This window comes from Zootoca vivipara, chromosome 6 (assembly GCF_965207765.1).
Source record: "Zootoca vivipara chromosome 6, rZooViv2.hap1.1, whole genome shotgun sequence".
NCBI classification, from domain to species: Eukaryota; Metazoa; Chordata; class Lepidosauria; order Squamata; family Lacertidae; genus Zootoca; species Zootoca vivipara.
The window spans coordinates 39,926,236-39,952,393 of NC_142589.1; the positions used below are offsets into that span (position 1 = coordinate 39,926,236).

Below are 26,158 nucleotides of genomic sequence, written 5' to 3' on the forward strand. Positions count from 1 at the left end.
CAGAACTGATTTAGGTGCATGGAAAGGAGAGGAGAGTTTTTTGGCACAGCCAGAAGATATTCTCTTAATTAAGTTACTTTGTCAGATACTGCCCTAATTTATTTAGTTTATGTAGAGCATTTATATGTACAATTCATCCAAATGATTCCATTGAAGAAAAAACTATAAATAATGATGTATTTATATTGTAGCACACCAAAATATACAATAAAACCAGGCAGTAGTTATGATGTTAGTGCACCTCCTTAGCAAAGGCATTCCAGCAGCAGGCATAAAACTCAGTGGTTTGACAGAGCTAAGGGCACCCAACACTCTGACAAAAAATGCATCTGGTATGACACATATCCCCATCATGGAGTTCTCATTTGTATTGCAGTTTCTGAACAGGGTAAGAAACAAAAGGAGCCTCTTGCAAATGCAGGATGAGAGGCTCTCGCTGTTTCTTATATTTCCTGAACTCCACACAAATTAGGTATGACCATGCCTTTGTCCCATGCCCTCAGCACATACTGGAGTACTCAAGGTAGGGGAGGGGAGTAGAAGTACTGATCACTACAAATAATGGCTGGCTCCTTAGCCAAGTCACGATTTGTGGATCCCTTGTGGACAATAATTACCTAATTCCAAGATTAATGTTAAGAAAGTACTTCATGCCACAAGGTGTATGTCAATAGCCAATAGTTCAAGTGTTTAGTTCTAAATAAATATTTTATTGTCAATTTTAATATTTGTTTGTTTTTGTAAATCACTTAGAGGTTCTATTTACAATCAAGCAGTATAGAAATTTTGTTAAATAAATACATAAAATTGGCAGAACTGTCACTTCTTTTTGCCCAGGAATCTTTGCTGATTTTTGCTTCAGAATGCTGAAGGCAATTGTTTTGGAACACGTATTCTGCCAACAGTTTCTGCCCCGCAAAGATACAACATTCTTGTCCACTTCAAGCTTGGGTCTCAACATGACTGGCAACTGCACTGGAAAACATACCAGTTGCATGCCTGATGCGGATTAGCTTTCTAAAAGATTATGAAAGCCAAGAATAACTGCCAGCATCCTACATATAATCTAGCATCTTACTACTGTATTGCTGCTGAAATAAGCACATCAGCTTCTAGGTATAGGACCTTGTTCTAAGAAGAGAGAATATCAGAACTTCCAACTACAGTATCAAGCAACACCAGTGAATCTGAATTGTATTGTCACCTTAGCTAGCATACTTTCCCAATGTGCTTTGTTATCCACCTTTGTTATACTGTACCTGAAACTAGAGGAGCACTTTTTCCTCCTTAAATCATACTTTTCACATCATACATATCTTCAGTTCCTGAAAGGGTTTAGAAGGATTCCATCCCTTTAAGTAAAAGCCAAATATTTACCATCTGGTCAACATAATCTGTACACATCTTTTTTTCTGAAAACAGTAGAGCAAGTCAGATAGCCATCAGAGCAAAACACAACAGCCAGAACGCAAAGAATTGCACAACTGAGCACATGCAACCAATATGGCTGTGGGCTTCTGATTCTCTGTCAGAAGGCTACCATGCTATAGAGCAAACCACTCTTTTGAAATGGAGGGAAATGTCGAAAGCAGTCAAAATGTCTTCTAGGCATTTTTCATGGTTAAAATATTCTCTGGATCCCAATCAATATTATTTAAATATTTCCCCTAATAACACAATCATCCCTAAAATACAACTTTACATATATATTTTTTCGTATACTTGAATAAAATATGCTGATTTTCTTAAATATTATTTCAACATTTTAGAAGTAATTAACTTCTAAAAACATGTTTTGAACTAATTATATACAATATAGCAATGTAGTATCTTGTTGACCAACTTTTGCTGCTTTTATTATCTTGATACCTAGGCAGCTTTCTTCCTCCTATCATCGTTACCAAAATGTCTGTTTTCCTATTCATTTCTTTTGGAACATACCACAGAGGTCTCCCTTAATATGTGTTTTGCTATTGGTGTGGGTCTAATTGCGACTACGTGGAGATTTCTGGGTGCCAGATTGGTGATTGACATCTCCATCGAGACAGCTGACTCGCACACAGTCCTCCATCATCACATCAAGGGAAGTAAGTACCGGTACAGGTCTGAGTACAGATGTATTTGACTGTGCTACAACCATTCCACCCAAATGGAACTCACAAACTACAGTTAAAAACCTCTGCCTTAGTCCATTGTTACGGTAATTCCATTTCCACAGTGTGAGTTTCTCCTTCTTGCATACTGGAATAAATGAATTGTTATAAGAGCAATGTAGTTGAGATCATAGAATTGTTGATTTGTAGCACTGGAAGTGACACCAAGGGTCATCTAGTCCAACCCCCTGTCAAGCAGACATTCCGTTGTAGTGACTGCAACCTACGGTATATTTAAGGTGCCATTTGGTGCCCAGCTAATATCTGAGTTTCTAGCACTATCCCTTCTTCCTTTTGCCATTACTGTATTGAATTACATGTACAGTAAATTCTCCTTCTGAACTTGACCCCTCTACTTGGTTTGGAAACAGAAGCAGAACTTCAGAACCAAGAATGCATGCTGTCCCTACAAGCATACTCTCCTCTGATTCACCAATTCCAGGAATGGGGAGCCTTTGGTTTGGTCCTCCAAATATTACTGAACTACAACTCCCATCAGCCCCATCAAGTTCAGCAACATTTGGAGGGCCAAAGGTTCCCCACACCTGAAATATACCTTCTCTCATTCTTATTATGAACTTCATCTGTAATTTTGATTATTTTGAGGGCCATACTGTAGAAAAAGAAGTCCTAAGTTCAAAAATAAGCAAACCATTCTGAACAAGATTAAGGTATTCAGGAGGTAATTCCCTTCCTCTGTATTAATGGAAAGCAAGACAGCTGGCTCAAAACTGATGACAACTTGCTGCCTGCATGAATGCCCATCACACCAGCTATGAGAGCTTTGCTGTAAGTAGATGTTAAACCAATTTTAGAATCACAGAATTGTAGAGCTGGAAGGGTCTCCAAGGGCCATCTAGTCCAAACCCCTGCAGTGCAGGAATCTCAATTAGATCATATATGACAGATGGCCATCCAAGGGGAGTCCACCACCTCTCGTATGAGTCTGTTCCACTGTCAAACTGCTCTTACTGTCAGAAAGTCAGAATCTCCATTCTTATACTGTATCTTGAATTCATTAGTAATTTGAAAGCATTGAATTCATTATTTTCAAGCCAACAAACCCAAGTTATCATGCAGAAACTTAACTTTCTTTCTGTGCTTATGTAGGAAGACATGGTTTACTATTAACACACCCAAGTATGTACCGGTATAAGGTTTTTACAGATACTTGAATGTTTACTCAAGAGTGTTAGTTGGAACAAGCAAAGCTAACACTGGAATGTGCTATACTGTTCCAACCAAATACATACTAGGCACATGAAAAGGCACATGCAGCAGAAAAGCAGTACATCAATGGAGGCTTTTAAAACCTTAAGAGGATTAACCTTTACCCCATCTTATTATATGCTGAACAGACTCATAACCTCAAATTTTTCATTCTAGAAATTCCTAGCCCTTGACACATTTTTATAGTTCTTCTCTGCACCATGCAAAATTATTTTTACTCAGCTGTGAATATTGGAAGTACCCTACCTAGTATTACAACTGAGGCTTTGCTGCTACTGTGTATAGAATCCAATTGTTTGCAAAATCATTTTAAATCCTGTAAAAAAAATCTAGCAATAACAGCTGGGATAAAAAATGGAAACAAAGTACAGTGGGACCTCGACTTACGAAGTACTCGACATCCAACGTTTTCGACTTACGAGCAGAAAAAGTGGCCGCGCGCTTACGTATTTTCAACATCGGAACGGAAAACCCGTTCGCAGCTAGATGCGCTTTCCTCGACTTACGAATTTTTAGATGCAGTTTCCTTGACTTACGAATTTTTCCATTTCCAATGCATTCCTATGGGAAACCGCTTTTCCTATGTATGGGAAACTCGACTTACGAAGTTTTCAACCTACGAGTGTGCATTCGGAACCGATTAAATTCATAAGTCGAGGTCCCACTGTAGGAGGGAAATGGAGAAGCAGCATGGATTAGGTAATAATAATAATAATAATCTATATACCGTATATAAAAATGTAAACTGGCCATGTCCGTTGGTTTCCACTTTTCACCGAAACCACTTGAGCGATAGCAATGAAATTTGGACACAACGTCACATGCCACTATGCGAGTGTTCCTAGCTACATGGGGTATACAAATGTCACACCTGCGCATGGTTAAACCCTGTTTTTAGGACCTAAAAAGTCGGCCAGGAGACCCTGTCGAGCATGCTGGGAAAAGAACCAGGTTACAAAACATCGCCCTCTAGTGGCGGCTACACTGGTACTGCAGCTACAAAACCACAGCACCTCGGCTTGCTTTACAGACTAGGCCGAATGGAAGTGGGGACTCGCTTGGGTGGGGTGGGGGGAGGAGGGGGCGGGATATGTCATGGATCGGGACAGGGTGGGGGGAATCACAGGGATGAGCCACAGCAACGCGTGGCCGGGCCAGCTGGTACGGTAGCAGTAGTAATAATAATAATAATTTATTTATACACCACCCATCTGGCTGGGTTTCCCCAGCCACTCTGGGCAGCTCCCAATAGAATATTAAAGACACAATAAAACATTGAACATTAAAAACTTCCCTAAACAGGGCTGCCTTCAGATGTCTTCTAAAAGTCAGGTAGTTGTTTGTTTCTTTGACATCTGGTGGGAGGGCGTTCCACAGGGCAGGCACCACTACTGAGAAGGCCCTCTGTCTGGTTCCCTGTAACCTCACTTCTCACAGTGAGGGAATCACCAGAAGGCCCTCGGCGCTGGACCTCAGTGTCTGGGCTGAATGATGGGGGCAGAGACGCCCCTTCAGGTGTACTGGGCCAGGCCATTTAAGGCTTTAAAAGTCAGCACCAACATTTTGAATTGTGCTCGGAAACATACTGGGAGCCAATGTAGATCTTTCAGGACTGGTGTTATATGGTTTTGTTATATGGTCTCTAATTATATGCTAGAGCCCTGTTCAGTGAAGCGAGGCCACTAAAAGCCCAAGTCTGATCCCCCTATGAACGACAAATATGTTCATATTTGGCCCCTACAAAGCCACAAATGCTTCTCTCCAAACCACTTTTTTGCCTTTGGGTTGGGCTAATAACGGAACAACCAGACAGCAACTCTCAGAGGCATTTCAGTTGCCAGTTTTAAACTTGAGAGAACAAGAAGTCCAGTACCACTTGAAAGCATGTATTAAGCAACTACTAGAACCCTACCCAAGACCCTTTTGCTCTCTAGCAATTCCAGCACACCAGTTTTTCCTTCACCACTATGGATGCTGGAAAGGGGAGAGGCGAAAATTCTCAAAAAAACCAGGACAGGTATCCAATGCTACTCAGAGTATATCCTCGAAGTTAGTTGGCACAACAAACTTAGGTTCATTAATTTCAATGGGTGTACTCCTGAGTAGGATTTAGTTAGATACAACCATAGGTCCTCACCAGATTCTGCAATTTGTGCTGCTCAGCACAGATGCCTATTAATAGCATTTACTACTGCTCAGTCCTTGCCAGTTTACAGTCTCCTGTTCTGTAGTAAACACAGTCTACATTAACAAGTCTATCAATGTAACTTTCCTGTTATGTCAAAACTTTTAGCTGGCTAATGATGACCATGGATACAGTGGTGTAGCTTCAGTATTTATCTTTAAAACTATTATTTAAAAAAAATCAACCAAAGTGTTACAAGAACTACTATTTGCTGTGGAATTAATTTTTGACTGTTGTTTGTGAAAAGCAATAGTATGCAAAGAAATAAAAGCACCAGCAAGCTTGGAGGAACAGGTCAGAAAAAGAAGAGACCTGTAGCACTTTAAGTAAGACTAATAAATTTATTATTGCATAATCTTTCATAAATAAATCTGCTAAATCTTTAAGGTACTATGGGAGTCTGTTTTTGCTGCAACAGAATAACGGCTCATAATCTGAAGTTTACACTCTGGATGGAGTTTATCTTGATACAAGATGTTGGTTAGCACTTCAGTCAGTGAACCTTATACCATGCATCTTTCAAAACAGTTGTTTGTTTTTTGTTTTATAAGTTTCTTAGTCACCTGAACTTCCAGCAATATTTACAACCAAGTTTCTTTTCCATCAGCTAGGCTTTTTTACTTTTTAAAGAAACAAGGGGTTGTAGGCAATGCTAGTTCTACTCAGAGGAGACCCACTCAAATTAATTGATATTAGTTACATTAATTTCAATGAGTCTACTCCAAATAGAAAGTAAGGAATCTATGTAGGATAGAAAACTGATTGCAACTGTCCATAAGTATTTATTCACCCCAAGAAAATTTTGTGAGAGAGAAATCCCACAGGACAATACAACTCAGTTATAAACTAGATCAGGCATCCCCAAACTTCGGCCCTCCAGATGTTTTGGACTACAATTCCCATCTTCCCCGACCACTGGTCCTGTTAGCTAGGGATCATGGAGTTGTAGGCCAAAACATCTGGAGGGCCGCAGTTTGGGGATGCCTGAACTAGATTCAACCAAAACAGCAGAGGCAAGATCTATAGACCTCTCAAATGTAATCATCCTTAACACACCCTGTGAGCAATTTAGAATACAGGAGAGCTACAATATGCTAGCTACAGCCTGCACTGAATTCAGTTCAAAATACCAAATATATCAAAGTTGACTAAGAGGATAAACAAGATCAAGAAAATGTTAGCACTCACTTTCTCTTGACTACAACTACAGTATTATAATTAAGGGAAATTCGTGAAGTACTTGCCTGGGAGGCTCCCATTTAGACCAGTAGAGCCTGTGATCCAGAACCCAGGTCAGATAACTGCAGTAGTGGAGTGGCAATGGGTAGGACTGGGCGAGCTGGAGCTTATTGTTGCTGCTGCCAGTGCTGGGCCCAGTACCAGCCTGGGCCTGACTCTGCAAGGTGCAGGATGCAATCCACCCCAGTGCCTAGTGGATCAGGGCCTTAGGGTGTTGCTGAGGGGTAGAGGGCCTGTTGGCAGGGCTCTGCAAGGTGCAGGGTGAAATCCACCCCAGCACCTAGCCAAGCGGGGTTGTCTGGTGCTACTGACTTGCATCTAGTAAATAACTAAGTGTCTACTCAGAAGAAAGCCACACTGAGTTCAGTGGGCTTTACTCCCAGGTAAGGGTGTGGGGGACTATAGTGTGTTATCTAGGCACCCGGGGCCCCTCTAGATAACAAGTTCTTTTGCACCAGGTAAGTGAGGACCACTTGCTTTTTAAAATTCTCCCATATATACAGCACTCTTTTGTTCCTTTTGAACTGTATCTATAGGTTCCCCCTCTGTGTCAAATAACTAGGGTCAAATAAGTGTTGTTTACTTTTGTAATACATGGAAGATGGATCTCCCGTGGGATGTTCTGGACTCTTCTTCCTTGGAGGTTTCTAAGCAGAGGATGGATGGCCATCTGTCAAGGATGCTTTCGCAGAGATTCCTACATTGCATGGAGTTGCACTAGAAAGATGACCCTTGGGGTCCCTTCCAGCTCTCTGATTCTATGTTTTTCTCCTTCAACAACATTTCATAATGTTCCTATCATTTTATGTAATTGTATTTTGTAAAAAAGTATAAATAAAACGTGTTCTATTCACAAACAAAACATTTAAATAGCTACCTTTCTACCGGTAGGATTTGGGGGGGGGGCAGAACATCATATTTGTGGTGTTTTTTGTTTTTTGTTTACTTATGGGGGGGCACAAGAAGGAAGCAAGGTTGGAAGGGGACCAAGTTTGGAAAAGGCTGGTCTAGTCAACAAGATGGGTGCTCACTGGAAGGACAGATCGTGAAGCTGAGGCTCCAATACTTTGGCCACCTCATGAGAAGAGAAGAATCCTTGGAATGACAATGGTAGATTTCAAACCACAACTACAATAACCATGACTGAATCAGCAAGAACCAATGAAGTTACTAGGAATTGTTGCCATTGCATAAGAGTAAACACACACATACACACACACACACGCTGACACATATACCAAGGCAGCAATTCTACGAGACACGGTGGGACTTACTGTGGAGTAAGCTTCAGAAGATCACACTAAGTTTCCTGGGTACAGTAAATTAATACACTGCAGGCATTATATCCATCCAAGAACACAAAGTGTAAAACATAGTACTATACACATAATTTAGTTTACTTTCTACTATTAACAGACAAGGCAAACACATTCCAATCACAGCAATTTCTTGTCTTGGCTTACTGCCACATCTCTTTTGACCCTTATCAGGAGCCTGCAACCCTCCTGCTATAATACGGTAAGTACAAAGATTTGACTCCATAAAAACAACAACTGAATTGCCAAGATCTTTTACAAACTGCACTCAGTTTGCCACAGCAAGGGTAAAATATAAATAAATATGCAAAAGAAAAAAACACAAATGTCACACTATTTTAGATTAAGTGATGTTCACAACTCTCAGATAACTCAAGGAAACCTCTCCTTGGTGAAGATTCAGCTATGACAGAATCGCTGACTGTGGTGTAAAATGTTTTATCTTAGTTTAGTTTAGGAAGTCATCTTTAATGGGTAGATCAATTAGCTAAAGCATTAGATGATTAATTGGTAGGAGGTTATTTTAATCTGTTCATTATTTAAAGCAACTTTTTCTGATGTGTTACTATAAAAACAGCAAAGATAAAAAATGAAAGTAAATAACAAGGCTCTTTATGTAGGGTTGGTAATATGTAAATTTAAGTCACTGAAAATCAGTCATCTGCTTCATAAACAGTTTCCATCACTTTACAGTCTACAAATAGGATTTAAAGTTTATCCTTCTAAATAGTTTGAGATAATAAGATTCATATGTTTCCAATGTTGCTAAGTTATCTTTGATGACAAAGTTCACTTTATTTTGAGTGACTGCTCTGCAGTTTTGAGCCACAGTAGGTTGTATCCAATGTTACTTCTACTCTTTGGTAAAACCAGTAACACTGGGACAGCAGTGCTAAATAGCACCAAGTATTAAGGTCTGGTGTAGAATCTCTGTTCATGGTCCCAACCAGTGCTATTTTTCTAGAAAAAGAGGTGCCAAAACTCACCATGAACACCTCTCCTTTTCTCTTGGAATGACAATGGTGCCCACCAGAGCTGCCGGAACTGAGTTCCTTTGAGTTCCCCTGGGGGGAAAAGCCCTGGTGGGTTGTGGGTTCGAGCCCCACGCTGAGCAAAAGATTCCTGCATTGCAGGGGGTTGGACTAGATGACCGTCAGGATCCCTTCCAACTCTATATTCTATTATTTATGGAACCCTTCTCAATTGAGATCATAGAACTGTAGAAATCCAACAATCCTTCACATCAGCTATTTTGAAACAGCAGGTAAAATCACACCCATTTGTCCAAGTCTTTGGAACTTTATGATGTTTGTGTTAGTTGTACTTGAAGCTTTAGTGTTGTTTTTAGAATGGTTTTGTCTTGCATAATTTTCCTATATTCATGTTTATATTGTATTTTGTGTTGCAAGCTGCCCTAAGCTCTGCTCTGGAAGAAGGTGGATATTAAAACTCTAAAATAAATAAATAAATAAATACCTATTTTGTCATAGTAAAGAACAAACCTATTCTTTAGTTAATGAATAGGTACCGTATATAAAAATGTTAACATTTTAGCTAGAGTTAGTGTACACTAATCCACTGCCAACTTCACTACTTTGAGCTGCAGTTCTATACCTACTTCCTTGGGAGTAAGCTCAATTGAACATGATGGGACTTACTTTCGATGGGAAATGTATAGGATTGTATTAAACTGTTAAAGAGATGTCTGTTGGATCTGGGAGGAGGAGAGAAAGGATTAGTATTTACCACTGTCCTGTCCAAAACTAGTTTTTCACAAGAAATCATCCTCGTCTGAGCACTTTCAGCCTGTTCAATCCTTTCTTTTCTAGCCTTGACTAATTTTTTTGTTTACACCTTGAACCAAAATTGAAAACAAAATAAGCACTGGTTATAATCAAAGGCTTTATATACTTTTCCTAAACTAAATTTTACACAGACTTTTGACATATTTTGACAACAAAAGTCAGTATTACTAACTAGGCCATATTTTCAGGAATTTTCTTCTATCCCCCTCAATCATATTCTTCTAGTTTATTACATTACCAAAAAGTGGGGGAGCGCAAACAAGAACTGCATCTGCTGTCCCTGGGCCCCAGTGTTCTTCCACAAGCTAACAATTGCTGTGTTCACTGTCATCCACACAGAAATGAATCTTCAAGGCCAGCCCTGGCTAAAGGAGCAGTTGACACGTCCAACACACTACAAGCTCCAAATATTGACAAGGCCAAGGGAAGCCCAACTATAGTTCCTACTTCTCATACTAGAAAACAGGAGAAATCCCATCCTGCCAAGGAAAGCTTAATAAACACTTCATTCAAAGACTTGTCATGCTTCTTTTCCCTTCAATGCAAAAGTCAATCAATAACTATCACAGCTGCTGCATTTCTCTGAAAGCAGGGATTATTAGAACTTTTGTATTCCCACTCAAGATTACCTCAGCAACTGCCCATACCCTTGCACATATTTTAAGAACCACAGACCTGCCCTACTGAGAAAACGGAACAAAAAAGTGACAAATCACATGTTGAAAATCTACAATTTAAGTGAACATTTAAGTGGACAAAAACCCATCGTATAAATGCAATAGTAAGACCTATAGGAATACAAGTGGGCAATTGGTTGCCCTGGCTCCATATTTTCATTACATTGATTTATTTTAGCCTTGGGGGCCAATTCAGATATTATTCTAACAGTGCAAGAAATGCTGTGAAGAAATATACTGAATAAACCTGAAACATTGGTCTGAATACCCAACAAACCTATTTTGTCGCTCCAGATTTCACAAGACCATTGGAGAGTCTGACCTATTTTCCTTGGGGGCATGAATGGAAATAACTCCTGCATTTTGTGTAGAAAATGAGAAATTGAGTTGAATCAACTCTCTGTTTCGGGAGCTTATAATGCTTGCTTTGAGGCAACTGCAATATTTTTACATTTTTAAAAAGTCATGATCTAGTTGCACAAGCTGAACTTTGTATCTTTTTCTCATACCATGTTAAAACAACCTGCTGGACTTCAATAAGTACACTGCTGTTTTCCTTTGAATTCTCTCTTTGTGTCTCTTGTGTGATAGTGTAAAGGAGGGAGGGCAGTGTGGCAAGCTAGTTGACCATGGCCATTATTTTGAGGGCAAAATATTTTACAGGGTTGCTAGTCTTACTTCAATGTTTGCTTCGTGTTTTCCCCCTGTTGGAGCTCCTTCAGAAGATGAACTAAGGGGTTACCAGGATCAAGGTGAAGTGAGGGGAAAAGAAAAAAACTACCATTTCTATCTCTTTCCTCCTAGGAGGCCAACATACACGACTTCCCCACTTAACCCCTGCATTTTCAGGCCAACTCTCTGTGGCATGCTACGCCAAGATGGTGCGCTGGGCCCAATACCATAACTGGTTGTGACAGACTCACGATCATTTGTTTTTCACAATTTGTTCATCTACAGAAGTAGGCAGCATCAATCTGCATTCAGCCATGAAACTCTTTAAGCATCTTTGGGGCAGTTGAAAGGATAAAATGGAGAGGAGAGGGCCATGTAGGTTGCCTTGAGCACCTTGAAAGAAAAGTAGGATAGAAACGTAAGAGGCTAGTAAACAGACCTATTGATGATAGGAAGGAACGGAAGCAAATGGGAAAATCAGAAGAATAAAGGTGACACGTTGAGAACGGGGCCCTATTTAGAAACACTCTCTCGCTTCAACGAAACATGAGGGTTTTGAACCTTACAGTACTTGTGAACCGCCGCCGCCGCCAAAAAGAAGGATGCTAATCTGGCAATTGATAGACAGAGAATGAAAGTAGGGGGCACTGCCTCTGAGCACGTGTAGAGCGCAGTCCCGCCCCCACCCCGAAAAGTGACCTTATTAACGGCGACTGCGCCCCTTCCTCACCTTGGTCGGGCAGATGTGGGGGGGAACAGTAGCCCCTCCCCGTCCCTCCCGAGCGGCCTCCTCCTCGCACACACCCCACAGGATCGGGACAAATTCCTGAGAAAAGACGGTGATCGAGCGAGGAGGCCGCTCCGGAGTCCAGAGTCGTCGACGCAACGCGGCGGCGCTTCCCCCCCCCCCCGAGGCCCACCAGACTCACCCTTGGAGTAGAGGGACTTAGGGGACTCGAGGTCGAGGTCGGCACTGAGGAGAGAGATGAAGTCCGAGGGCATCGCAGCTCCGCGGCCCGGCCGGGGGGAGGTGGTGGCGGCGGTGGGGGGGCGGGACGGGGGGAGGTGGTGGCGGTGAGGGGCACGGACGGATGGACGCCGCAGCGGGAGCGGAGGGGGCTGTGCTGTGGCGGCGAGAGGCGGGACCAGGGACAGAGGAGGCGCGGGCCGGGCTCTTATTCAGCCACCGCCGCTCCTGACAGGAATTCGGTGCCTGTCGCCCAGCAGGACCGCCCCCTCTCCGTTAACACTGCGCATGCGTCGCCCGGCTCTCGAGCTACGGCGACGGTGAAAAAGAGAGGAAAACAAAAAAACCAACGGGGAAAAGAGACGCATGCGCAAGGCCTCAGACCGCGGGGGGGGGGTGGGAGGCGGCGGGGCAGCGGCAACAGGCGACGCAAAATGGACGTTGTGCGCGTTTGCGCCGTCCTCGGCAAACAAGCGCCCTCAAGCCTTCGACGCATGCGAGCCGCTCGCGTAAACGAACCAGAGGCGGCTTTAATGCGCATGTGCCAGTTCTTGTATGGACAGGGGCCTCACGCAGTCGATTCGAGGGTGCTTTCTGCGCCTGCGCTACAGGGGATATTCGCGAGAGAGAGGCCTCTTTGGAGGGAGGTGGCTGTACAGCTTTCTTCTCCAGCTCGGGGGAAGAGTAAAGAAGAGTCAAGGCAATCTCTTAGGGAGAGTGAGGAGCTGTAGGCTGTGTCGTCGCCGGCTTTTTTTTTGTAATTGCTACTTTTGTTTTAACTGACGTGCTTGAGCACTGATGCGTTGTACTGTATTTATTTCGCATCTACTGACCAAACGATGGGGACAGAAATATTTAAGGAGAGGGAGAATTAAGACGACAACCTCTGCGTCAGTTTTCAGAACGATATTGCCCTTTTCCAGGCTGCAGGGGGGAAACAGCCACGCCACCGCCTCCTCCTCCCCTGTCACCAAACACCGAGGATCCTGTGCTGCCTTTGACTTTTAAGCACCCTTGCAAAGGTGTGAACCCCAGTGAACCAAGTGGGACCAGTTCCCAAGGAGACGTGCCTTGCGTGGTTCTATCATATACTGTATTAAGGCAGAAGCTTTTGCAGGCTGTGCTGTCTGACCATTTGTGCTCCACTAGTCCATCTATCTTTAAGATGCCACAAGGCTGTTTTCGGAGAAGGAAGGTTGCTCCGTGGCAGGCAGCACCACTTTTGCATTCACAAGGACAGAGGCTGAAATCCCCCCCCAAAAAAAATCTCAAGTAGCAAATTACTGGGAAAGTCCACTCCCGTTGGAAACCATGGAGATCTGTTGCTGCACTGGGCTTAGATGGCCTTATAGTGCAATGTGTTCATAGAGTGGCTTCTGCCTGCCCCTGCCTTCTGAATCTCAGGTCCTTAGAATTTATTAAAGAAAGAAAGAAAGAAAGAAACCCTGGGGCTTCAGCCTCTGCCCTTGCGTATGCAAAGGTGTACCCTATAAGGAAACATGGAGGCTAAGATGATACCGGTAGGAGGTGAAGTGAAGGCACTAAAGGGAAAAGGTGCAGAGGCAGAAACACCAGACTCTCAATAGGCAACCCCTTGAGAATCAGAATGTACAATTATGAGTTTTCTGTTCCCTCTTGTACCATGGAAGCCTTAGGATAATTAAGGGGGCCTCTCCCCAATTAGTTCACAGTGGGGAAAGCCAGGTGGATCTCCTCAGTGGGTTGCCTATGTAAAGGAGTAATAGTAACATATTGATTACATATTCAATATGTACATATTCAATATGTTCAGGGAGGCTTTTAATGTTTAATAGATTACTGTGTTTTATTTTTCTGTTGGAAGCCGCCCAGAGTGGCTGGGGAAACCCAGCCAGATGGGCGGGGTATAAATAATAATAATAATAATAATAATTTATTATTATTATTATTATATTGGCTTACCCTGCTCTTGAGTGGACTACAGTCAAGGATCAGAATACAATAAAACACATGAAACTATAACCTAAAATAACTTAGAGAAGGCAGCAAAAGCAATAAAACAAAAGCATAAAATCATCAGCAGACATAAAATAGACTAACATTAAAAGGTCATGGAAAACAAAAAGGTATTTGGTGCTAAACTGACATCCAGATGAGTAGCAGGTGAGCCTCTCTGGAGAGACCTTCAGCAACTAAGGCTCCACCACTGAGAAAGCCCTTTCCTCAAGAGCCACCCATCACACTGCAGCAGAAATAACCTGGAGAATGGCCTTCACTAAAGATCTTTATGTATAGAGAGGCCCAACTGGAGATAGGTGATACTTTGAAAAATGCAGGCGAACCAACAAGAAGGTGGAAGTTGTCATACTGGGTTTGAGTAATACTTCTTGCAGACAAACAACATGACGGTTGTTGACTCCATATTCTAAAGCCAGAGTCACTTCTCTTCCACCATCACCAGTGATTGTTTTATGTTTTTGACCCTGTTCTACATGTCTGAATCTTCTGGATTTCTGTTTTATTTTCTCTTTACATGCTTTCTGTATTTTTATATTTCAGATTAACTGGTTTCAGGTTGTGGTTTTGTTTTAATATATTGCTTGTTTTAGACAGTAAACTACTGAAAGATTTTTGAAATGATAAGCAGTATGTAAATTCTTTTAAAGAAATAAGAATAGTGCAAACACTGAAAAACAACCATATACTATCATTTACTTTGGTATGCAAGTGTTATTAAATCGGGTCCAAACCATCCTATTGGGTCTGGCCAAGAATAGGGATATAGTCAGGTTTCCTATCATGAGCACCACCATTGTCAGGTGAAGGAAGTGGCTTTTGGAGAAAGTGAGGGGGATGTGCATTCCAACTTCCCCCAGGACGTCAGCTATGCCAGCCCTCGTCTGTTTAAACCGCAGACAGGAGATGACTACAAACCACATACTCTGTATGGTTGAGTCACGTGTGCACGCACATACTTTCTGTGTGTGACAAGAGGCACCTCCTTTGCCTAACTTCCTGCACTTCTAATTCAGTTCCAGAGTACAGAAAAAGTTCGTGTGGGTATGCAAACCATCCAAAATGAGAATGTATTAAGTCTCCTAGCTGTCTTGATTCTTGCCATTCTGGAATCTACTTTTTCCTCACCAAATCCTTGGCCTCAATTACACCCAACACAGCCATGAATCTACTGCATTCCAGTTAAGTACCACAGGGGAAATATTTCTTCTTATCAGTTGTGAATTTTGCCATTATTCATTTTCTGCAAATGTTCCCATGATTGTAGGAGATAATCAGTTTTCTTCATGCCATTCTTCTCTCCACCCCACTTGTTCTTTCTAAAAGAAACAAATCCAATCTTTCCAATCTGCCTTCATTCAGAAGGCTTTTCATTTTTGTTGCCCTTTTTCTCAGCCTCCTCCGCACTTTGGGAGGCTGCATTTCCCCCCAGCTTTCCTCTTCGTCCTCGGTTCCTTGTTCTTAAGCTTAGACATACACACAAAAACTCAATTTGTGTCTCTAACTGAGAGAAAGCAACAAATGCTACAGCATGCACAATAAAACAACTTGATGTGATTCTAACACTGCTGACATTACTTTCTCCTGAAAGCTGTTTAGAGAGTCAATTTTTAATGCCATTTTAATCTTTGTTGTGGAATATTTTACATTGTCTTAGATTAGTGGCATTCCCATGAGGGATGCCAGTCTTGTATGTTTTTAACCCTGCTCCAAACACCCATTTCAATTCAACATGCTTATGAGGATCAGGACTGGAATGTTATGTTAGGATTTTTCCAACGTGTCAGACACCACTTTTTATCATTAAAAAACTCAAATTATTCTAAATTGTTAAGCAGCTAAGGGAAATGTGCCATACTCACTGGGGCTGATAGGAGTTGTAGTTCAGAAACATCTGGAGGGCCAAAAGTCCCCCACACCTGGTGTAAACAGTACTAAACTAGACAGACCAATGGCCTGATTCAGAAAAGTTTCCTCTGTTCCATTTTAATTGCTTTTCAAAAACATTACAATCCTATTTGTATAATTATTAGCAAGTACATATAAGATAAAACTAAGAGCAACTTTAATGTCTGCCTTATGATGGAAATAGTGCATGCATGTTATACAAAAGGCAGGAAATTAATTGGGATGAGCCAATTAACAATTTAAGCCAATCATTATTTTAATCGAATTGGGGGGGGGGATAAGCAGGTGTTTCCTTAATGTACCACTAGCTGGAGTGAGGCAGTTGATTATTTTCCAATAGTAATTGGAAAATAATGTGCATCTGTCAACTGCTCCGGTGACCCCAGGCCATGCTGGCACTTCCTGACTTGTTGCTAGCTTGGCAGGGCCTTTGTTGTGTTGCCGCCTTTTCCCCTCGTGGCATCCTTAGAGGAAGGACAGTGGTGGACTTGTGAGACAAAGCTAACAATGCTTTTGTGCAGAACCCAAAGAGCTGCTGCTATAGTTCTGTGTACAGTGGGTTTTTTGGTTTTTATAAAAACCTGTACATGTGTGGAGATCACCTACTACAGTGCTGTGTGTTCTCTATTGCTAGAACTTGACGCGAAGAGTGGGGTGTCAGTTCTTTTGTGATGAGCAGTCAAGAGCCTTCCAGGAATAGAGATGCATTTACACAAAATGCTGCTTCCATTTTACGATCCTTAGCAGTCTTTTAACCCTCACTGAGGGAGGAATTAAAGCAGGTGTGGGGACCGTCAGATCAAGGGAATCCAAATTCAGCCTATCAGAACTATTCCCAGTTGTTGTTGTTGTTGTTGTTGTTGTTGTTGTTGTTGTTGTTGTTGTTATATTATTATATTGCCTTCCATATCTGTATATGGTATATGAAACATATATCTTGGTAATATACAGAATAAAACAAATATTAGGGACCACCTGGTGGGACTTTCATCAGTTGAGCTGAGGCACCCTTATCATCCCAGGACCTGTATGCTAGCCTGCTTTTCTTAGCATAGCTTTCTTACCTACAGCTCCTAAGGTTTTATCAAAGGTAATGGTTTCCTTGCCTACACTTCGTCTTCTCCTTTTTGCTCTCCTGACTTGCCACTGGGCTTACTAACCTTTATCTCTGCTTATAACCTAACTAATTCTCCCCTAGTTTCACTTTCCTTGCTCTGTAGCCTGCCTATGGCTTATAAAACCCTCAAATGGCTGTATTTTCTTGCTCTCTCTTATTCTATATGCCTGGGACTTTTCTCTGATGTTCCAGCGCATCTAGGTAATGCTCCACAGCTGGCACCATCCCATCACCTCTGAGCCCCCTGTATATTCATTTCAGCTGGCCTCACTCCATTATACAGTAGCTGTGGAAATGCATACCATTTTCATAACCAAGGGCAATATTCTCCTTACGACAGCGTTATCAGCTGCCTTTAAACAATGTTTTATTGAAGCAGGCCTTTAAAAGTTTTGTAATACCATAAAGACAGGTCACCACCACCACCAGCAACAGTCTCTTAAAGATTTCATTTACTGCTTTTTACACCCCCAGTTGTGGTTTCCTGGTTCCTGGTTCTGACACGGAAAGCATACAATAAAATCCTTAAGGGGCAACAGAAGCACCAGTTGAGCCACACACTGGGGCCTTTGGCCTCATCTCTTCCCCCCTGTTTGGAATTGCTTGCACAAGGCTAGTGCACAAAGAAAGTCCTCCCACAAGGCAGGGAGGGTTTCCTCAGCAGACAAATTTACTTGGAGGAACACCTCTTTCCCATACAAACCTGCCCACTCACTAGGATTGTTGGATAAGACCCTCCTGGTCATGCAGTGATTTGCAGGGGTGGTCAGAAGGAGGAACTTCTCTGGGGTAACCCCGTTCCTGTAGAACCATATCCCCTCTGAATAGAGGCCAGCATCTACATCAGAAGTGGGGAAGCTCAGGCCTCGAGGCCAAATGCAACCCTCCATCTGGCCCTTTGGACAGCACCCAAGCCACAGCCCTCTCCAGCTGTGCTCAGCTGGAAGGTGTCCTTGAACTGTGTTAATGCCTCTTGCATACATGGGTGGAGGATGCCTTAAACCAGTGGTTTTCAACCAGTGTGCCGTGGCACCCTGGGTTGCCTTGAATGATGGTCAGGGGTGCTACGGGCCTCTGTCCCTCTTTCCTTCCCTCCATCCTCTGATGGCCTCTTGGGTCTCTGCCTCCCAAATTGTGTGGCTGTTTGTTGCAGCAGCCTTGGCTACAGGTGCAAGTTCCCCAGGTGAATGGTGCCTCGGGCTGGTCAGGGGGTGCTTCCCAGGCCTCTGTGGGGCACAGTGAGGAGGCACCTCTCTTTTAGCTCAGGGACCAGGGGCAGCAGCAGTGGATCCCAAGAGGACTCCCAAGGAGAGAGGAGAGGAGGCTGAGGGAAGGGAGGGTGTTTGAAAAAGGGTGATGTGCTGTCAGCTCGGCATGCAAGGGGTGACATAACTGGGCTCCTGAGCCCCACAGGTGTGCCACAGAAAGAATGTAGTTGGTCATGGGAGCCGTGGACCCAAAATGTTTGAAAACCTCTGCCTTAAACAATAAGCTCATTGGGACAGGTACTGTCCATTTAACTCTGTGCAGAGCAATGTGAACTACCAACCATGTATTAAAATAACTTTTATTTTTATTCAATAATCATAGAATTGTAGAGTGTGAAGGGACCCTAAGGATCATCTAGTCCAACCCCCTGCAATGCAGGAATATGCAGCTGTCCCATACTGGGATCAAACCTGCAACCTTGGCATAATCAGCACCATGCTCTAACAAACTGAGCTATGTGATATTATTTACTTAGTAACAATATTTGTATGCCATCCCAAAAGGTAAAGTTCTTCAAGTTCTTGTTGTTGTTGTTGCTGCTGCTGCTGCTCCTGTTTACTTACTGGAGAGACACCTTTGCAAGCATTCATCTTTGCTATAGCCCTGTGAGACTGACCAAGCGAGAGGATGCTGAAGTGTAACACATGATTCAAGGGCTGTGTCCCAACTTAGTTGCAACAAATTCTGGAATGTACCTCTTGGACTCTGCATTAGCTCATTGCTGCCCTCTGTAAAAAAAAAAATCTCTGCCACCCCAGGAAACTGACCTTGAGTTGCATATGCAGACAAACAATGCTGACACCACAGCCACATAGTTTCAATCCCCTTTTCACAATGGCCCTCTCAAAGTAGGTTAGACAGAGAACGAGCTTTCTGGTTGAACCAGGATTTGAACCCAAATCTTCTCTAAAGTTCTACACTCAGTGGCTGTCTTTGAACCGGAGCATCAAAACAGGGAAATGCCAGGCTTCGCTAGCTCTTCCCAAGATATTTTGCAGGAGCTCACACACTTCTTAGTACTTGTGTCTGAGGTTACAGCATCAGCTGTTCCTAGCCAAGACTTACAGATTAGCAATAAATACAAAGTTGAGGTGCACAGGGATAATTGTCATAATAAAAAAGTGCCCCTGTTTCTCTTAAGGAATCAAGAAAGTTGCCACAACGCGCGCCGCACACACACACACACACACCCAAAAATGTTGAATACAGAGCAGACAGACACGTACAGAAGAGTTTGAGGACATTGCCTTTATTTGAAAAAGCTCTGACGGTCGAGAGAATGCATTCAGGCGATGGAACAGAGAGAAGAGAAATATATATTTTGGAGGCAGGAGATTAGATAGGAAGCTGATTTATATAGTACTCCCTTATTACAGCCTTTGTTGTTCCTGGATATATTCTGGTATTATAAAATAAGGTGCCAGATTGTCTCAATTAATTCTGCAATTTGTTTCAGTTAGGGGTTTTGTTGGTTGTTACATAACAGCTATGATGGAATATTTCAGAAGCCCTGAATAATGCGGAAATAGAAGGTTTTCAGCTCAACATACCCACTGCCTGTTGTCACTCTCATTTGTTTGTGAGTCCCAACCAACCAACCAAAAATAAAAACATATTAAAAATTACAGGACTAGCATCATATAACTTTTGCAATCCAATTACTCACAGCTCAGCTTGATACAAGCTGCATTAATCAAATGATGAGCCCCGAAATCAAATCTGTTCTACCCCATGTCTCTCCAAAGTTTAGCCACAGCCACAGCCATGTTAAAAATGGAAAGTCCGATGCTGTAAAGAAAAATATTGCATAGGAACCTGGAATGTAAGAACCATGGATGGAGGTAAGCTGGATGTGGTCAAAAATGAGATGACAAGAATAAATATCGACATCCTGGGCATCAGTGAACTAAAATGGAAGGGAATGGGCGAATTCAGTTCGGGTGACTATCATATCTACTACTGTGGGCAAGAATCCTGTAGAAGAAATGGAGTGGCCCTCATAGTCAACAAAAGAGTGACAAAAGCTGTAATGGGATGCAATCTCAAAAATGACAGAATGATCTCGATACGAATCCAAGGCAGACCTTTTAACATCACAGTAATCCAAGTTTATGCACCAACTACCGGTGCTGAAGAAAGTGAAATTGACCAATTCTATGAAGACCTACAACACCTTCTAGAAATGACACCAAAGAAGGATGTTCTTCTCATTACAGGGGATTGGAATGCTAAAGTAGGGAATCAAGAGATAAAAGGAACAACTGGCAAGTTTGGCCTTGCGAGTTCAAAATGAAGCAGGGCAAAGGCTAATAGAGTTCTGTCAAGAGAACAAGCTGGTCATCACAAACACTCTCTTCCAACAACACAAGAGACGACACTACACATGGATATCACCAAATGGGCAGCATCGAAATCAGATTGATTATATTCTCTGCAGCCAAAGATGGAGAAGCTCTATACAGTCAGCAAAAACAAGACCTGGAGCTGACTGTAACTCAGATCATCAGCTTCTTATAGCAAAATTCCAGCTTAAACTGAAGAAAGTAGGAAAAACCACTGGGCCAGTAAGATACAATCTGAATCAAATCCCTTATGAATACACAGTGGAAGTGAGGAACAGGTTTAAGGATTTAGATTTGGTGGACAGAGTGCCTGAAGAACTATGGGTGGAGGCTCGTAACATTATACAGGAGGCAGCAACGAAAACCATCCCAAGGAAAAGGAAATGCAAGAAAGCAAAATGGCTGTCCAACGAGGCCTTACAAATAGCGGAGGAGAGGAGGCAAGCAAAATGCAAGGGAGATAGGGAAAGATACAGGAAACTGAATGCAGATTTCCAAAAAGCAGCAAGGAGAGACAAGAGGGTCTTCTTAAATGAGCAATGCAAAGAAATAGAGGAAAACAATAGAATGGGGAAAACCAGAGATCTGTTCAAGAAAATTGGAGATATGAAAGGAACATTTCGTACAAAGATTACCATAATCAAGGACAAAAGTGGTAAGGACCTAACAGAAGCAGAAGACATCAAGAAGAGGTGGCAAGAATACACAGAGGAATTATACCAGAAAGATATGGAGGTCTCGTACACCCCAGGTAGTGTGGTTGCTGACCTTGAGCCAGACATCTTGGAGAGTGAAGTCAAATGGGCCTTAGAAAGCACTGCTAATAACAAGGCCAGTGGAAGTGATGATATTCCAGCTGAACTATTTAAAATTTTAAAAGATGATGCTGTTAAGGTGCTACACCCAATATGCCAGCAAGTTTGGAAAACTCAGCAATGGCCAGAGGATTGGAGAAGATCAGTCTACATCCCAATTCCAAAGAAGGGCAGTGCCAAAGAATGCTCCAACTACCGCACAATTGCGCTCATTTCACACGCTAGCAAGGTTATGCTCAAAATTCTACAAGGCAGGCTTAGGCAGTATGTGGACCGAGAACTCCCAGAAGTGCAAGCTGGATTTCGAAAGGGCAGAGGAACCAGAGACCAAATAGCAAACATGCGCTGGATTATGGAGAAAGCTAGAGAGTTCCAGAAAAACGTCTACTTCTGCTTCATTGACTATGCAAAAGCCTTTGACTGTGTCGACCACAGCAAACTATGGCAAGTTCTTAAAGAAATGGGAGTGCCTGATCACCTCATCTGTCTCCTGAGAAATCTCTATGTGGGACAAGAAGCTACAGTTAGAACTGGATATGGAACAACTGAGTGGTTCAAAATTGGGAAAGGAGTACGACAAGGTTGTATATTGTCTCCCTGCTTATTTAACTTATATGCAGAATTCATCATGCGAAAGGCTGGACTAGATGAATCCCAAGCCGGAATTAAGATTGCCGGAAGAAATATCAACAACCTCAGATATGCAGATGACACAACCTTGATGGCAGAAAGCGAGGAGGAATTAAAGAACCTTTTAATGAGGGTGAAAGAGGAGAGCGCAAAATATGGTCTGAAGCTCAACATCAAAAAAACCAAGATCATGGCCACTGGTCCCATCACCTCCTGGCAAATAGAAGGGGAGGAAATGGAGGCAGTGAGAGATTTTACCTTCTTGGGCTCCTTGATCACTGCAGATGGTGACAGCAGTCACGAAATTAAAAGACGCCTGCTTCTTGGGAGAAAAGCAATGACAAACCTAGACAGCATCTTAAAAAGCAGAGACATCACCTTGCCGACAAAGGTCCGTATAGTTAAAGCTATGGTTTTCCCAGTAGTGATGTATGGAAGTGAGAGCTGGACCATAAAGAAGGCTGATCTCCGAAGAATTGATGCTTTTGAATTATGGTGCTGGAGGAGACTCTTGAGAGTCCCATGGACTGCAAGAAGATCAAACCTATCCATTCTTAAGGAAATCAGCCCTGAGTGCTCCCTGGAAGGACAGATCATGAAGCTGAGGCTCCAATACTTTGGCCACCTCATGAGAAGAGAAGAATCCTTGGAAAAGACCCTGATGTTGGGAAAGATTGAGGGCACTAGGAGAAGGGGACGACAGAGGACAAGATGGTTGGACAGTGTTCTCGAAGCTACGAACATGAGTTTGACCAAACTGCGGGAGGCAGTGGAAGACAGGAGTGCCTGGCGTGCTATGGTCCATGGGGTCACGAAGAGTTGGACACGACTAAACGACTAAACAACAACAACAAATGTTAAAAATGATAACAGAACTTCAAGAACTATCCAGATGTGCTTTGTAAGATCCAATATTCAACTACCAAAAAATGGTCTGAAATCCATGCATATGTCAGTCACTCCACTGTGGATAAAATCACCCCTGAACAGTTAACCTGACTCTGAAACTACTTGGTACTCCACAGGCCATTGGCTACATCTAAAATTTAAACAATGTCAGGGCTTGGAATTTCCCTCCTCTACATATCAGGAAAATGTTCAGTTTTGCTAGCGTGAAAGAGAACACCAACCTGGAACCCTCTCCGTGGTAAACTATTAGATTGGTGGGGTGTGGGGAGTGACTTTCAGAATATAATAGAATGGGGCAGACCACAAACCCCACTCCCATCAAATGCTATTGCTATAACTACCAAATCTCTTGTGGACATGCGGGACGGTAGCACTCTTTTGCAATATTGCATTTCTAATTAAAAGCTTAAAGTTGCTAGTTGAATATATTTTAAGGCTCATGCAGTCAGAACCGAATTCAATGAATCTGACTTCCAGGTAGATATGCCTTGGACAGCAGATGTCATGTGCTACAAGTTACTCTTCCTTAAATTTTGTAAAGAAGGGCATCTTTACACAACTGCCTGCATTTTTGGACTCTTGTTGAGGATAGTGTGTGGCTGGGTTAGAGGGCACTTCATGGATGAGCTGCTGCACTTTAAAATATACCTGCACCCCATTGCTAAAAGAAAAAAACACAGTCATGAATACATGTTTTTGATTTGGGGGGGGGGGTTGAATCTAAAGTTTGTCCTAGACAACATTATAACTGCAAAGATCTTTTATTAAGGGCAACTCGAGCCAGGTGTTGCTCATTGCTCACCCTCCCCTCCTATTTTGGTAGCTTTATCCATTGGCGTTTCCTCCTGGCCGCTCTATCTGGCTAGTCTTTAAATTAACCCCGCATTAAATTAGCCCAGCAAGAAGCTACGTGGCCACGTTTCGTGGCCGATCCTGAGCAAAGGCGTTACGTCGAGCCCCCTTGGGTGGCTTGGCGAAGGAGTCTCCGAGGAGGGCATTTGAATCACCCCTCCCTCCCAGACATGGGTTCTGAATGAAGAGCAGGAACCCCCCCGGGGAGTCTCCTTTTACAGCCCTCTCCGAAGCACTCGGGAGAGGGTGGGAGCGGCGCTGAGCCAAGGAAACTCGAGGGAGCGGGCCTTGTCGGGACAGCTACAAGGTGGGCCAGGGGCACTGAGCAGACTGCAACTCCCGCGTTCCCTCGGGGACAGTAGGAAGCGCTCTTCTTGGAAAAAACTGTTCTGAGGAAGGACCACGGCCGAGGTGTGCACGTAGGCGGTCCCCGTCTCCATCCAGACCGGACTGGGGAAGACTTTCGCCGGTGCCCGGACATCTGAAGAAGTTAACCGCTGCCGGTGAGCGTGGACAAGACTGGGTTAGCTGGAACCCAGTGTTGTAAGAATTTCAGCAGCCTGACTCCCGACGTCTTTCGGGCGCCGCAAAGCAAAGGCAGGCGCTGCCTTGGTGGAAGGGCCGGTCGCCCGGAGCCCAGAGGCCTCGAGCAAGGCTCTTTCCGTGGCTTGCTCGCTCCAGCCCTGGGCCGGCTTACCTGGGGGGGCGGCGGCGAAGGCTCTCCCTCCTAGGGCGCTCCAAGGCCAGGCGTGCAGCGGCGCCGCGCAGAAGGCGCTCTCGTCGGCCAGCATGGAGCGCATGGCGGCCACGTCGTGCCAGGGGCGCCTGCGCGGGTCCAGCCTGTTCGACGGACGGGCAGAAGGGCGTCTCAGCTGCTCGGGGGCTCGCGCGCTTCTCTGCTCAGCCGCTCGCGGAGCTGGGGACCATCGGTCTCCCCCGGGGGGGAGGAGCTCAGCCGCGTGGCGCTCTTCCCTCCTCCCCGGCAACAGGTATTTATTGCGCAGTTCGGGCCGCGGGCCTGAGGATTAATGGCTACTTGGCACCAACGCCGGGGCGGAAGGTGTACTGTACACTGTATCCTGCTGCCGCCCTCCCGCTTCAAGCCCCACGAGAGGAGCTGTTCTGAACTTCTTGCCCCCCAGAGCAGACGAGCAGAGCCCTCTGACCTTGCGCAAGGCGGGGAACGAAGACGCTCCCCCACCCCGGCAAACAACGCTTTCGGTGGCCAGGACCGCCAGACTGCTGCCGCCACAACTTCTGTCTCCTCGAGGGGGCAAAGTGGTGTCCAGAGGGGCTTATCCTCCTGCTGCCGCTTCGTTCCCTCATGGGAGGGGAAGAAAAGGCTGATCTGTTACTTGCGAACTTGGTCTGAGGCATCCCGATCCTGGCCAGACTGCTCTGACTGTCAATTACTGTAGGTTTCCAGGCCCAACTCAAAAGTGCTGGTTTTCCCCTATAAAGCCCTAAATGTCTTAAGAGCACAATACCTTAAGGAGTGCGATCATCATGCGGCCCTTCTTTGTGTGCTTCCTCCATGAGAGGTCCAAAAGGTGGCAACAGCAGAACGGGCCTTTTCTGCAGTGGCTCCCACTTTGTGGGATGCTCTTCCCAGGGATGCTCTCCTAGTTAGCACTTTCATTACTTATCTTTACGTTTTTCTGCAAGTAGGCCTCTGGCCTATTAACATTCTAAGGCCTTTTAAATGTGTTTGTTGGGTTTTATTATGCATTTAGTGTTCTCATTTTGTATTTTTATGTTGTTTACCAACGTGATCTTCAGGTGAAGGGTAGTATACTAATTTAATAATAAGGAAGGAGCTCAAACTCCCTCATTTTAGTTATCCCTTTTCAGCACCATGATAGCATCTTTGAGATGGGGCACCACAGAACTTGCCCCAGGGTAGTTGGAGAGAGAAACAAAACAACCCAGTAGTGAGGATGGTGCCAAGCTTGCTTTGCACGTTTGTTTTCCTTTAAGTAACAAGGCTGACTTGAGTAGTCACACCAAGACCAAGCACAGGAAGCTGTCTTATCCAAAATCAAATCTTTTGGTCTGCCTTGCTAAGTACTGTACTATC

The 26,158-nt window shown here is 43.7% G+C and overlaps 1 protein-coding gene across 4 annotated transcripts in view; it reads right to left on the reverse strand.

Annotated features, from left to right (window-relative positions):
• The window catches only part of NFAT5 (nuclear factor of activated T cells 5), a 70,645-nt gene extending 45,678 nt beyond the window's left edge, over positions 1-24,967 (reverse strand). The window contains exon 1 of one of the 4 annotated variants that reach the window (XM_035117788.3): positions 24,779-24,967. In XM_035117788.3, coding sequence (XP_034973679.2) covers positions 24,779-24,881 — 103 coding nt within the window. In that variant the 5' untranslated portion in view covers positions 24,882-24,967. Of the gene's footprint in view, positions 1-11,528; positions 11,668-12,206; positions 12,581-24,778 lie in introns of those variants that run through there. The other 3 variants (XM_035117794.3, XM_088670999.1, XM_035117787.3) reach the window with 3 other exon arrangements.
• Between the last annotated feature and the right edge of the window lie 1,191 nt (positions 24,968-26,158).